Source organism: Phaseolus vulgaris, chromosome 3 (genome assembly GCF_000499845.2).
Source record: "Phaseolus vulgaris cultivar G19833 chromosome 3, P. vulgaris v2.0, whole genome shotgun sequence".
Lineage (NCBI taxonomy): Eukaryota > Viridiplantae > Streptophyta > Magnoliopsida > Fabales > Fabaceae > Phaseolus > Phaseolus vulgaris.
In genome coordinates, this window is record NC_023757.2 from 46572136 (window position 1) to 46587900 (window position 15765).

At 29.2% G+C, this 15765-nt stretch overlaps 1 protein-coding gene across 1 annotated transcript; it reads right to left on the bottom strand.

Moving 5' to 3' along the window:
• Nucleotides 1–898: 898 nt before the first annotated feature.
• On the bottom strand, nucleotides 899–2804 carry LOC137808198 (1-aminocyclopropane-1-carboxylate synthase CMA101-like). Its single transcript, XM_068609182.1, has 3 exons — nucleotides 2528–2804; nucleotides 2139–2431; nucleotides 899–2019 (listed from the first exon to the last, which is right to left on the bottom strand). The coding sequence occupies exons 1-3, from the start codon at nucleotides 2672–2674 to the stop codon at nucleotides 1056–1058; spliced, it is 1404 nt and encodes a 467-aa protein (XP_068465283.1). The 5' UTR covers nucleotides 2675–2804; the 3' UTR covers nucleotides 899–1055.
• Between the last annotated feature and the right edge of the window lie 12961 nt (nucleotides 2805–15765).

Sequence of the window (15765 nt, forward strand, 5' to 3'; positions counted from 1 at the left end):
GTGCAGTTGGTTGCCAGATTTAAATAAATCTCTAATTCCATTGTTCAAACTTCAACGTCTCCCCCCACGGTTTTCATAGTTACATTATGCATCTTTTATTCTACTCTTTTTTTTCAATTTTTCTGTCATACAAAAAACAGACACAAAAACAATTGCTCAAAATTTACTTGGTTTTTACAGCACATTGGGTAACCCTTTCTTACGGTCCAAGAGAAAAAGGTGGAGCTCCCTACGTTCTTGTCTTAAAGAATAGCCCATAAAACATATTATTACGAAATATAAAAAAATATTAATATATGAAACTTGTTGACTTTTTGGCCTCTGACCCACCTCTGCAAATTCTCCCTCTCATACGCCTAGAAAAATGTTATGGTTGAAAACAGTGAAATTGGCACGAAGGTCGGTTTATTGAATAAGGGCCGATATCATCGGCAGCCCAACCCATCGTCGTCGGCTGTTTATCTCGCCGGTGCCGTAAATTACGTACAAGTAAGCTCTCGTAAGTAGTGTGCCTCGTTCAACACATGTCAAGGAAGTTATAAGCACACATAACAATAAGATAATGGAAGAACATATCATGATATATCAATCTTCATAATTAAGAGTTTCTTTATTGCAAAATTCTATTAAAGTACTTGTACTATTATTTAAAGTGGGATCACATTAACTAAATTATATAGTAATCAAATTTCTCATTGATTATACCAAGAAGATTTCCGTATGACAGAAGAAACTAATGTAATTAAATCAGTAGTGGTATAAATAAAACTTTTCATTAATGATACTAATGAGATTTTGTAGGGAATTAATGACTGAGATATGGAACAACTTATACAAACAAGGCTGACTAGAAGCCCAACCACTTCACATCCACATGGACAGAGTGCTTTTTTGTTTCTCTCTCTCTCTCTCTTTCTACATTAATTTTATCACAAAAAATAAATGGGAATTTTTTGGACTACTCCGCCAAAAATATTGGGGAGGTAGAAAAAGGAAAAATAAAAAGAAATTGAAATGAATTTATGCATGAGCGACACGCATAGACTAAGACCAGGCTACCGTTCTTCCTGTTCACGATGATCGCGAGACGATAACCGGAAAACCCACTTGGTGAGAGACTTCCTTTTGGAGGTTCCGTTAAGCAGAGCAGTCCTCTGAGTGCAGCTGGACTCAACGACGAAGTTCTTCAAGCGTTTCATGGCCAAGGTGAGAGTCTCCTCGGACATGTTAGCGAAACACACACGAAACCACCCTGGCTCAGTGCAATGGCACGACGACCCGGGGGAAATGTTTAATCCAACTTGGTACACTATTTTCTTCCACAGCTCCATCTCAGCTTCGAATGTGTTCGAATGCAAAAGGTGCCTCATGTCCACCCAGCAAAACAACCCGGCATTGCTCTCCAGGCAAGAAATGCCAGCTTTTTGTAACCCCGAAACCATCATTCTCTGTCGTCGTTTAAGCCTCTTCTGATTCTCAACGATGTAGTTTCGGGTGAACTTCTTGTCGCCCAGCATGGCAGAGAGAAGGTACTGTGTCTGCGAAGAGATCAACCCAAAGCTCGACATCTTCGTTGCGGCAGCAACCACGGTGTCGTTTTCCGAGTAGATAGCGCCGACGCGGAAACCCGGCAAACCCAAGTCTTTGGAGAGACTGTAGACAACGTGAACTCTGTTCCAGATTCCGTCAGCATCGTTTCGCTCCTTGAGGATTTCCATGATACTGACGAAGCCTGGGGAGCTAAAAACCGTCCCGGAGTATATCTCGTCGCTTATCAAATGCGTGTCTTTTTTCTCTTTGATGAAGTCGACGAGAAGGTTCAATTCACTCCGAGACATTGTGGTGCCCAGGGGGTTTGACGGGTTTGTCACCAAAACGCCTTTCACTCTCAGGTTCCGCCTGCCTGCCTCCTCGTAAGCTTGTTTCAGAGCTGACTCCGTAATTTGGAAGTTGTTAGAACTTGTGCATTGTATCGGAACAATCTCAGCACCAGTTCTCCACTTGAGGTCTCTGTCAAATCTGTATAGAATAAAGCAAGGTCAGGGGAATGAATAAAAAATTATAAAAATAAAATTACGTAGAATTTTGTAGCATGAAGTGGAATGTAAGCGATAAGATTAAGATAAAAATATACGCACCCTGGGTAATAAGGAGTGGGAAGGAGGAACGCGTCTCCTTCTTCAGCGAGACAGAACATTAAGGTTTCGTTTGCGGAAGTGGCACCGGCAGTGAGAACGATGTGGTTGGGGTCGAAAGTGACTTTGTTTCCTCTGATTTCAGCCATGAAATCTACCAATGCCTTTTTGAAGGAAGGGAGACCGTGGTAGTCTTGGAAGAGGGCTAGTTCTCTGAAGATGGATTTGCCATCTCGTTTGAAGCCGGCCACGTCAGGGTTCTTAGCCAGCCATGACTCTAGGAGGTCGAAAGAGAGCTGCAATGCAAAAGATAAATTTTATGAGTCGATCAAGTTTTAACGTAAGAGAATAAAGACCGTGGTTATTTTGAAAAAAGAAAATCAATGTCTAACCTGATTCTCCGCTAAACCCATCTGGATAATTCCTTTGGGGTTATGGAGCTCATCGTAAGGGTTTTTCTCATATTCCTGCCATCCTAAGAAGTATGAAGAGTCTTGTCCGTGACTATTGCACGTTGCTTTTGTGGACAAGAGCCTCATTTTTGTTTGTGTGTGTTTGGGATGGTAGGATGAAGAGGTGATGAGAAGTAAGTTGATCGCTGAAGGAAGGAAGGTGAAGAGAAGAGAAGAGAAGAGAAGAATATTTGAAGTGGAATTGGTGTGTAAAGGAGTAAGGTTGGTTATATATTTATAGTGGAAAGTCCTAAAGGGGTCGAGAGCCAAGTGGCAATGAAGAATGACTTTGACTATAAAAAATGTAGGCTTTCTCGAGAAGAGAGGGAGAGAGAGAGAGGAGACAGAAACTGTGAATAAATGGGTTTAATTTAAAAGCGCTTTTGTCCACCGCCCCAACCATGTCACGAGAAGTCCAGGCTCCCTAGTATCGCTGGGAGTAAAATGTTATTGACACTATTTGTGGAAAGTGTCTCCCACCGGGTATAATGTGGCGTGGGATATTGAGTTTATACGAGTCAAGAAATAATGAATGTTTTTGTTGTGTTTGTTGTTTTTATGAGCATCAACTCAAGTCGTATTAATTATGTCTAGGTTGGTTAGAAGGTAATGTTAATTGTGTAGATGCAGATAATGAAGTGAATAGAAGGAATAGATGGAAGGGAAGGGTAAGTTAAGAGAAAGTTGATAGGGTATTTTTTGTTTGAGAACTTGGTAGAGACGCCATACCGATAGCAAATCTGATGGAAAGTGGGTCAGTGTGACCCAGGAGGTCCATCAAAAGTTAATATGGAGCCTTGGGGATGGTCCATGTGCTCCCTGTTACCCTAACCCAGTCCAAGTTATGTCGGCCAGTTTCTTGAACAACTTTTTAACCTCCCCAAACATGTCCCTAATGTCTCACCCTTGGCGCTGCCTACCAAACTAACAAATTTCTTGATTTGGAGTGTGGACTATAGAATCTCAATTGGGCATCAAGACAATATCACTCATACGTTTCTCCCCTTCCATATACGTTTTAATTATACTCTCGCGCCTACAGTTAGAGATTGCATCACGTAAGCATATCAATTCCATTGGTCAAACTTTCCAACTTTTATATTAACACATCTATTATCTATTATCATCGCCATAATAATAATTCCCACTCAACCATATACCATACCAAGCTAAACAAGTAAAATCGTATATAACTGCAACTTGCCATGTGACATGTGTGTCAATGCCCCCCTCTTTACCTAAAATACCTCTTCCCTTTTTTTATTTTGTCCGCCTCATTCTTACCATTCAAATACAATAGGACAAACATTTTTTAAGCTTCAACTCTATATTTTCTTTGCTTCCACTTCATCATCTTCACTTCTCCTCTCCTCATTTTTCTTTACTTCTCACATGAATTATATTCCAATAACTCTATTTAAAACATATATAACTCTTAATTCCTTCAACCAATCAATGATTATCACTTCACAAAAAATATACGATCATTTAAAATCCAGGGGTTTGATTTTCTTCTGTAACCACGATCATAATAGTTTGTTTTCAACGATTATCAAATTATAATAACAAAGATTCTCAATCTAGTGAGGCCCACTCTAAAAGGAGATGATGAAGCAATAATACTTTCTAGATATCTAAAAAGGTTGAGGATTGGTGAATCTGTTCAGGGGTGGGAACTATAATATAAAGCATACAATGCTAGATAAAAAGAATAACAAATTCAAACATAAATAATTACAAATTAAAGAAATTAGAAGAAGGTGACTCTTGGGCTCAGAATCAAATCTCTGGTCGTTATTACTTGTCTGTTTCCATGTCTCTCAACAACATAGTGAATTTTCCTTTTTATTTTACCATTTTGTAAATTGGAGTAATTATTGACTTTAATAATAACTTTTTTTGTTAAAAACACAGTACTTATTTTTAATGCAATCTCATATTAATCACGCTTCTCTTATTTACAAAACTTAAATTTGATGTATGGTTTAAAAGATTAAGTAGGAAAGATTCACTTTTAACTAACTCTTTCATAAGATAGGAGAGAGAGAAACTAATTTATAAACACTGCACACATATCATTAAATAAAAAATAATTTTAAAAATAAAAAATAATTAATTATTATATTGATTAAATTATATATTATTTCAGATATTAAAACCAATTATTTGTATCTAAATTAGTTTATATTGTTGATAATATATAATTAGTTACTAGAGTTTTGGCTATCACTTTATAATATAATTAGTTAGTAGCTAAAATCTTAATAGTTAGTTAGATACCAATTTAGAAATGATTTCTCAATGATAAAAACTAATTTAAATAGTAATAATTTTTTTAGTCTCTAAAATAATATTTTATTTAATTAATATAACAACTAATTAATTTTTTTTTGTCTTTAATGGTTCTATTTATTGATTTGTTAATAGTGAAAAATTCTCCCACTTTTTTATTTTTTTTAGTTTGTGTATACGTTAAATTCAACTTATAGAGATTTTTTTTTCTTCTTATATTTTTCCTTTAAGGGAGAGAGAAGTTTATGCAAACGGATCTAACTTAAGTGAAAAAGTTATGTTTTCTTGTTTTTTTTTTGTATTGATCACTACTTATCTTTACACAAAGCTTTAATTTGTGATATATATCTTTTTTATTTTGTGACTTTATATACCATTACCTGTATATCTTTAATAATTTAAATGTATTAAATACTTCGTTTTCTTTGATTTACATTTGATTTTTCATAAATCTCAATGACTCCGTATTCTTGAGTAATTTCCTTTTAATATTTTTTTCTTTTTGCCAAAAAATTTAACCACTTACACTCTCATCTTTCTTTTAATTCAATATTTTATTTCCTTATATAAATATAATTATTTTATAATTTTAATTTACTTATATTTAAAAATACTCGTAATGTTAGTGTCAGTTGTTAAACATTAAAAGATATAAGAGATTAAGAAATACAGGATATTTGACTCAAAAAGTGAGGAAATATGTAAAGCAAGAGAGAGAGAGAGTAAACGCGCGCTGGTTCCAAAGTTAGTTAAATATAATGTTTTTTTCAAATAAAAAATGTGTTTGTTTTTTTTTTTTTTCATTTGAAGGAGGAAATATGAAACAGAGAAAAGTCCTGAATGCAGTTTCGCCCCTAGGTTTTTGTATGAACAAGTGGGGTGTGTGCATATATAATTAGTAAAAGGAAAAAGGAAAAAGAGTGCATAAAAATTATGGGAAGTTGGTGGGATGCAAAGATTTAAAGAATAAAAAAGAATGAGAAATGAAGGGACGATAGTTGGTGATGAGTTGGAAGGTGTAATCCGCCCTTAGTTTTTTTGAGCTACCTGATTTGATGAAAGTATTAAAATGGAAAAATCACATGCATTAGGTGAAGTGATAGGGTCACATAAGCCAAAACAACAATTCATCTCTTTTCAGTTAGTTCGTTGCTGAAGCCATTCATCCATTCTCAACTCACCACACTGACAGTTAAATACCGCATACCTACTTACTTTTACTGTACTCACTTTCACTTTCATTACATTCACAACCATTCCGCTCACTCATTTCCTTTGTTTTCATATGAAACTTTATATAGTATAAACATGTATTTTAAAATGCAAAAGCCGTGGTAATGAGTAAAAATTGAAACTATCTCATTCTTAAAACAACTCAATTTACTACTATATAGAAAAATATGGGAAACATATTAATTCAACCCCTAAACTTTATTCCTTTTAATAAATATGCATTCTAAACTTTAATTTTGTTAATTAACTTTTAAACCTTTTCAAATTGAGGTAATGAGATTTTCTAAATTTTATTATTTTTTAATAGATACCTAAAATTTCAATTGATTCTAATAAATCCTTAACACTTGTCATTTTTATAAATATATTTTTAACAGGTTCAAATTAAATTATTTACCTAATGTCTATAATTGTTTTTTTTTACTATTCATTTTTCCGAAAATTACAATATGATTTAGAAATACAAATAATAATAAAAATAGTATTTTTAATATATATTCCTAACATGAAAACTTTACAAAATATATATATATATACATATATATATATATTTTATTATGTTTTAGTGTTTGAAAAAATTATCTATAAAAATACTACTCATACATTATTGGAATTTTAAATATGACAAATAGTTGAAATTTTTTTGGTTAGTACTTTGTCCTCAATTTAATATTACAAATATAATTAAAGAAAGGGTAAATTAAAGGATTATTAAAATAAAATAAAATTTAAGATGTTTAAAAAAATGTCAAATTTAAAGCTTAATTTGGACCAATTAAATCTGCAAAATATTTATTTATTATTTACAAAGAGGGTAGAGTTTAAGTATAATTAAAACAAAATCAGAGTTCAAAATTTTAATTTATAAAAAATTTAAAGATATTAAATACTCTTTTATCTCTAGAAAATCTATTACTATGTATGTTGATGGTTTTTCCCCCTTTGTTTTCAACATTTTTGCCAATAATTGTGAGAAAACCAGCTAATGTTAAATTTATTACATTTGTCGTTTGAAGGTGGAATTGAGGTGGGTTAACCACGTAATTACAGTAGCTCTGTCTAGCAGCTAAAAGCATACATAGTGATGGATGACAAAGATTATTAATTTAATAAAAACAACTACGATGTTTTAGTATTATTTTTTTTAAATTGCTGTATAATATTTTTAGATATATTAATTTTTAAGGAATAATCAAATTACCTAAGAGCAAATTTAAAATAATTATTCTTTTATTCATTTTCTTCATTTTCTTTTATTATTATATTGCCACTTCTGTTGTTATTTATAAGGAAAAAAATGATATTTTTTAAAATATAAACAATTTTTTGTTACTTTTATTTTATTAGAATACTTTTGTTTTATAATAGAGAGAATATTAAGATATTAATAACTTTAATAGAGCTAATTGATTTTTCTAATTAGTGTGAAATTAGGTTTTTTTAATAAATGAGAATGGAGGTAGAAAGTATGAATTTTATCCTTGTCGATTAGGATTAAAACTAAATAAATAGGGAATTCAAAAAAAAGAGACATTAATGAATCAAAGATCTTACTACCTAATATAACTATCTCACATTTTAACAATTACATCTATACTTATATATAAAGAGAATATTTTATTAAAATCGCTTTTTAGTGTATACAAATTTCTCCCGATTTTACCCTTATTTAATATATCTCAGTTTATTAGTATAATGAAATATTTTGTCATTTCATATGAATTACTTAAAAAATAAACTTTTTTAATTTAATATTAATGTACAACTTTTATAGGTAAACTGACAATCCACTCTTTCCTTAATTCTTTATTTTAAGGCAACAATAAGAAGAAAGATAGAGCATACTCTTACACATTTCTACATTAAATCTCGCATATCAAATAAAATAACATTCTTTTTCAATCACTCTCTCCACTCCATTTGAAGCAACTATATTCTTTGGTAAAACCATTATTCTTTTGTATTTACCATCAAGTCAATCCTAACTTTAACGTGAACATCATCACACTCTCCGATCCCAAAACTACCAATGGAAGAAGAGAAAAAACTTGAAGAAGAATAAGAGAAACTCAAACCGGAGAAGAAGAAAAAAGAAGTTGTTTAATCAATTCATTATTTTTCTTTTACATGTTATTTTTTATTTTTCATTTTTGACTCATCCAAAATTATTTTTGTATGTATGTTAAATTACTATCATTGTAAAAATTGAATAAAAGAAGAAAATACGGATACTTAAACGTTATTTCGCCTGTGTTTTCACTAGTTAAATAACATAAACGAATCATATATTTGTAATAACTTGATCTCTCATTTCAAGATTCAGGGTTAACTTTTAGCAAAGGTAAATATTGGACAATTTAAGTTGCACTTAGAGAATTTTAGATGAGAAATGAAAATAGTGAGATGAGTTTGTTAAATTTATGAAGCCAATTCAAACCAATGTGAGTGTGGGTTGTGGTAACTTGGATTATTTTGAGTTAGGTATTTTGAAAAATAAAAAGAGAAATTGATGATTTTTTTTTTAAATATTATAGCAAAATTGATGTTTAAAAAGAAATAAAATGATTTAAATTAAAAATAGCAAATAAATAGTTTTTTGCTTGGTTCAAAATTTCTAACTTTGAATTGAACGTGCTTCAAGTTTATCTAATTTCAAACTAATTTAATGTCTAACTAAATTCAACTTAAAATTAGTTAATATTAGCAAAGTTATAACTTACTTTACCATCTTTAAATTTTATATATTCATTACATATATAATATATTAACATATAATATTATAGAAAGTATTCACTAATTTCATTAATAATTATATAATGCTTAATTCGTGGTAATAAGAAATGTTTTTTTAATATAAATTATCAATTTAAGTTGAGTATGAAATAACTATGCAAAAGAGAAACATAAGAAGTATTCACCTTATGTGTGTGTAAGGTTTTCACGGCGTTAATCATTAGTTCCGACAATGAATAATGTATACAGATAAAAGTTAAAACAAATCAATTATTCGAATTACTTTTTAAAAGTAATGACTTAAATTATCAAGTGGATATTAAAAAAAATTAACCTTAATCAATTTTGAATATATATATATATATACTCATATTTTTTTATCATATTTTTTTTATAAAAAAGTACTAAATATATCTTTAATATATTTTATTTTAGAAAGTATAATGTTAGGCGTTTTAACTTAAGGGAAGATTCAATAACTTATTTTAATATTAGAGGGAATTCAGTGATTTTGATTTTTCTTTGGGGATTTGTTCAAGTGTGCATCAATATTAACTAGTTTAATTTATCTTTGTAATGTTAACTATCACTGCTTTTTTTTTTTTCATATTTTGTTCTTCTAAAGTATTAATGAAAGAACCATCCATAAATATCACTAATTTTAATAGTTAATGAAAGCTATGTTGACACTAAATAATGCTTTTGTTAGAAAATAGATTTTAAATTGTAATGTTGAATTTTGTAATAATTTTTTTTAATAGAAACTACGAGTAAGGTGTCGTTGATAACGCAAACATACCCATTTTCTACCCGACAACTATCAAACACCAATAAAATAATATTTTTATTTTAAGATATAAAATAATTAGAAAAGTAATTTTTTTATTAAGTGTTAAAAATTATAAGTATTTCCCATAGTTTAGGATTCGAAGTCGATGAGTACAATCTTTAAAACCGATGACAATAGTATCTTTAACGAACTTAAATTTTTCCAAGAAAATATGAACCTTCTTTCTGTCAACTCCATTTTGAAATTTTACAAAATTGAGCGTTAATGGCTACTAAAAGGATTAGGACGTTGCTTGAAGAGCTCTTTTAACCATTTGTGACTTGATGGTGGTGTAGTGACATGGCAACAACAAAGGCAACACTAAAAATGGTGAGACAGAGACCAATGTAGTCGTGGTTTTGATGTTTCTTTCTACACTTTTTTTTTGTTTTTCTTTGTTTTTTTTCTTAGTTTAGAGGTTTTGGGGCTTTGATTTTTGTTGGTGGGACTTTCAAGTGTTGGTGCCGGGTTATTATGAACTGTGGTTTGCAGTGCGTCGCAATTGGTGGCGGGAATTTTGGTTTTTATTTTGAAAAATTACTTTTAACAATTAAAAGAGTTATATACACTTTGAGGTGATTTTTTTTAAAATATATAATAAAAAATAAATTTATAATTAAATTTTGTAAAAATTAATTAAAATAATAATATTAAGAGTTGTAAAATAAATATAAAAAAATAGTTATCAATATATAATAACTTTTTCATTTTGGTTCTAGTTGGTAATTGGGACACTCCCAATAACCACATTTTTTTAACGTTATTTAGCATCATCTTAAGTGCATATTTAACTTACACTATTATAATGACTTGTTTCTTCTATAATAAACTTGTTAACGATGACTCTTTTTTGGTCTAGACTTATTTCTTGAATTGTTTTTTTTTTACTTTGTGTCTTAAATTCTGAGTTTTATCTTAATTGTTTATCATAAAAGTATACTATAATGAAAGTAGTGTTGGTATAAATGTAGGAATCTAAAATTGATTTTGATTACATTTTTCAAAAAGATTATTACATTCACAATTCAATATACTAGTTTTATGATTTTATAAAAACATTTGAGTGAATATGATGAAAAAATTTATGCGTATTTACTTCTCCTTCAACTTTAAAAGTGTTCTACTTATTTACAAATAAATACTTTTTGGATTATTCTTGACTTACAAAAAGTATTTTTTTTATATTATTTCTAACACCCATTTAAATCTCAACTCAAAATTTAATTTCCAACATTCTTTAATAATAAGCCATTTCTGAATTTCAGTAAACTAATATTGTTTGTAAAAACTGTCATGAAGGTAAAATCACCAATAAATCATTCAAATAATACAATTTAAGCTTTAAACACTGTTACTTTTAAGCTATTGGACAGTTATATTTCGAGAGAAATTACTTCTTTAGAATATATATATATATATATATATATATATATATATATATATATATATATATATATATATATATATATATATATATATATATATATATATACACTTTGCAGTAACCAACTTAATATGCGTTCTAGATAAGACAAAGTATTTTATTGTTTGAAGTGCATTTTGTTAGCATAAAACAACTTTTGAGAATGTTTGATTTTGTTTTCTTCACATGTATGTTTTTTTCTATGTTTGTCATTCTATTCTCTGTTATAAAATATGTTCAGGACTGAGTACTTGTTTTTCTTCATCTTATTATTTTTATCAGCAAAATAATAAATAATGAGACATTTTAAAATTCTTCAATCCTATTATAAGAGAAATTATATAATTGTAATAAAAAATGTGGGACCAGCTCTTGTTCTTATTATTATGTTCTGACTTCAGGCTAATATGCTAGTTTGTTTTCATCAAATATATATAGGATAACTGAAAACAAATGGAACAATGTACAAACTAGAAAACAAGAACATTTAAATTTATAATACGATATACGGAGTCCTTAAGATATATATATATAAAAAAAAACAAGTCTTTAATACTTTTTCACAATTGCACTTTCACTACAAGAAAATCATGAAATAGAAACTAATTTTTAGAGACCAAAATAATTAGTTGCAATAGTAATTAAATTAGAGACCATTTTATAAACTAAAAAAAAATTGGTTTATAAAATTAGTTTCTATTATTGTTAAATAGTTTCTAAATTGGTATCTAATTAACAACCAAGGTTTTAGAGACCAAATTTAAAAACTAAATGGTTGGTAGTTAAAAACTTTGGTTGTTAATTAGATACCAATTTAGAAACTATTTAACAATAATAGAAACTAATTTAGAAACCAATTTTTCTTTTAGTTTCTAAAATGGTCTCTAATTTAGTTATTATTGCAACTAATTATTTTGGTCTCTAAAAATTGGTTTCTATTTCATGATTTTCTTGTAGTGTTTAGATACACATTGAAATCATGTTGTAGACACTTTGTTAAAGACTTAAATTGGAGGTAAGAGTTCTGTTCATTTTTTTTAATATGTTACGCAATGAATGCAACTTCGATTTTAAAAGTTTCAGAATAAAGGCTTGTATGAAAAATTTGTATGAAAAATTTGATACAAATATGTTATGTTATATATGATGCGGAGTTTGGATCAATGATGTTTGGACGTGGAATTTAACATGGAGAAGAAGACTTTTTGTTTGGGAGGAGTCTTAGGTAAGTCAGGGAGGAGTCTTACGTAAGCCAACTGTTTGAGGTGGTATCCAGTAAAAGTCTCACTTTGGAGATTAAGGACAGAAGGGTTTGGAAGGGTTGCGAGGATGTGGAGTTTTCTGTCAAGTCTGCTTACAGTTTATTAAGGGGAGAGGAAGCAGAGGAACATTTGCGGATCTACAACTTTTTCTAGAGGATTAAGGTTCTTCCTTCAGCTCATGTCAGTGCTTGGAGGGTGATTGAAACAAGATTGCTACTAAGATCAACTTGGAGAGACGAAGGATTCTGGTTGAGAGCAACCTTTGTTGTTTGAGCATGGTGTTAGAGGAGATGACAAGGCATCTGTTCTTTGCATGTAAAGTCGCTTGACTAGCTTGGAATCTCTATTACCCTTGGTTAGGAGTGAGCTCGGTAAATTTTCTCTCTCCCGTATCACATTTCAAGCAGTTTAAAATTCTTGATGAGACCACTTTAATTAATCTTATTTTGGGTAATGTTTGGAATGCGTTGGTAAACGAGATTTGGAGACATAAGAATAAATGTTTATTCAATCGAGGAGTAGTAGACTATTCTGAAGTTTTTTTCTTGGCACAGGTTAAGGTTTGATCTTGGATCTTGTTAAAGGTACCATCAACGAGTTTCTCGTTCTCTGATTGGCATGCACTCAATCAAAAGTTGGTGATAGGGTAGCGAGATTGGTCCTTGAAATTTAAGTCGCTTTTAACTGGTTTTGACCGGGCAGGCAGTTGGAGTTTTTTTAGTTCTATGTCTTTTTTACTCTGTATGAGAGTTTGACCACTCCTAAAATAGATCACATTTATTCTATTTTTTGCTGGCTGATAAAAAAAAACTAAATATAAGTATTTAACATTCTCAACCTTGTAATTATAAAAAACTCTATCTCTACCCATTATCTCCCAAGAGTTTTGATCAATTAATATAACCATTAGTTTGGGTTATAAAAACCTTGAATGATCTTTTGAATTATGGATTAATATAAGAATACAATGAAATTATAAAATTTTAAGGTTTTTGTAGAGTTGGTTTTTAATAAAAAAAAAATCTGTATCTCAGTTATAAAAATTCGAAACAATGATGAGGTGCCATGACAAAAATTGTAACCCACTCGTTGTATATTTTCCTTATGCATAATAAAAATAACAATCATATTTTTTTATCAGAAAAAAACAACAATCATATAAAGAGTTATAGTTAAGTTTAATCTTAGTTGAGTTTCATCGTCAGTTTTACTGGTTTCGTACAAGGAAATCACAAACCTAATTAACATCATCATCGCGTTCTTGATTGCATTATTCTATTATTTTAGAAAATTTGAGTTGGGATAGAGGAGTCATATATTGTTTACACAACGATTGCCAGTGTTGGGTTCGTTTAAGATTAATACAGTAATTACATTTTTTATTTCCCGAAATTTAAGTGGTTTATTTTCTTCCTGGACTTGAGATGATTTGATTAATATAACAGTGCTTCGATTTTGAAAATGAATAGTTAATCTACTCGAAATTTACGTTAACAATTTGACGCACAATATTAAAGAACATAATCAGCAGAGTGTGAATTTTTTTAGTAGTTTAATTTATGCATCTTCTTTATCCTCACTTATTTAACGCCTTTTCGAAAATTAAAGTTTTATCCTCTGTTTATATTATTGTTTTGAGAATTTTGGAAAATAAGATTGTAATTAAAGTAAATTTGGTTAGACCTGAGATTGTGATTGAAGATATCAAATGTAGCTTGGGCAGGAAAAAGAGAAGAATTCTCTTCATTTGTTTTTTGTTATCGTTTCACTTAATTAGTGTGGAGTCTCTATTACGTGTGGTTAGAGTTGAAATCGGTTGATTCTTTTAATTCTTATTTATATTTTTTACTCTTTAATCTGAGTTATGTGCCTAATTTTGTCAATTTAGTCTTGGAAAATTTCTGAATTACAGTGGTTAGTGAAATCTTGAATGTTAAGAACAATGTCATCTTTAAAGGTAGAGCGACGGATCATTGAGAGGTTTTCTCTTTGACTCAATTGAAGGTTTGGTTTTAAATCTATTCTAAAATTCCATCTGTTAGTTTTTCATATTTAGATTGGTGTCTTGAACTTTTGGTTTGCCTACACTAGATTTAGTTTTGGTTTATGATTTTGAGAAATCTTGGTAAAATAGTTCAGTAGACTTTAGAGTTCTTTGGTTGATTTTTTATTAATTTGTGATTTTTGATAAATGGTATAAAGGTGTTTCATTTTTATTTATTCATTACGGTGGAAATTTTTTTTATACATTTTCTATCGTGCAATCGAAAGTGAATACTTTTGGCTGTTGGAAAGTGAAATAAATCCTAACACTAGGCCTCGTGTTGCTTTTATTTAAAAGATATTCTAGACAAAACAGTCCATTCTTATAATGAATTTTCACTTTATTTTTTTTTCATTTCATATTTTTTTTCTGTTTTTGTTAAAAATATATTGTTTTAAAAAATGTAAAAATAACAGTACACAAGATAACGGGAGACAATTTGATAGACCAGTTTGTTTGTTTTTTAAATAATCAATTTTTTGAAAAATGATTTATTTAAAAATTAGATGGAACTAACTCATTAAATTAACAAAGTTACATTTTAAATGAGTAACTATATAAAAAAGATTAAAACTATTTAATTTACTAAAAATATTTTTTAAAAAATAAATGCAAACAAATTAGACTCAATATTAGTATGCATAAATTGGCAGTTATTTTGATGAATATGGAAATTATGGAATAAAATTACTTTTCCAACACAAAATGTTGGCTATTGAGTATTTGAAATAGAATAAAGATGGTATCTTAAAAATGGTTTGGAATTAAATTTAATAACCCTTTTTTTAATATATTGATTGAGATTAATGAAAATTTAAATATATATTTTTTAGTTTTATTTTTTCAATGTGTTTTATAATGATAAAATCGTGATAGAGTTTTGAACGAACAATACATATGATGTATTGATTGACCTTAACAATATTATCCCAATAAACTTAAAGTCATAATATTGACTAAACTTTTAACTAAAAACAAATATTACCTCTAATGCAATAATTAATTATAAAAATATTATCTTAATAGACTTAAGGTCGAAATAACTATCAATAGTATCATATATTGTTTTGATCATTACAATGGTTATTTTAAATTAATATATAATGATAAATATGTGTACTTGTATAGGGCTTAGATAATACCTGCTATCGACCTGAATAATTGTTTCTCATTCTTTGATCGCTCCTCCTTCGTTTTCCTTATCATATTCGCTTTCTGAAATTCAGTCAGAAGTAAACCCGTAAAAGATTCTTTGATGATCAAGTAAGTGTTTTGTATTAGAGTGAATGATATATTGATAAAAATGTACCTTACTCTTATATAACAATGTCTGTCTACAGTGCTAATAGTGAGTTATTTTAT

What these genes read in the sequence shown, in the direction of transcription:
- LOC137808198 (XM_068609182.1), bottom strand. Translation starts at nt 2,674, where the DNA reads ATGAGGCTCTTGTCCACAAAAGCAACGTGCAATAGTCACGGACAAGAC. An exon ending in TGGGTTTAGCGGAGAATCAG is followed by an intron (nt 2,432 to 2,527) that starts GTTAGACATTGA and finishes TTTGCATTGCAG; the next exon opens with CTCTCTTTCGACCTCCTAGA. An exon ending in CCCACTCCTTATTACCCAGG is followed by an intron (nt 2,020 to 2,138) that starts GTGCGTATATTT and finishes TATTCTATACAG; the next exon opens with ATTTGACAGAGACCTCAAGT.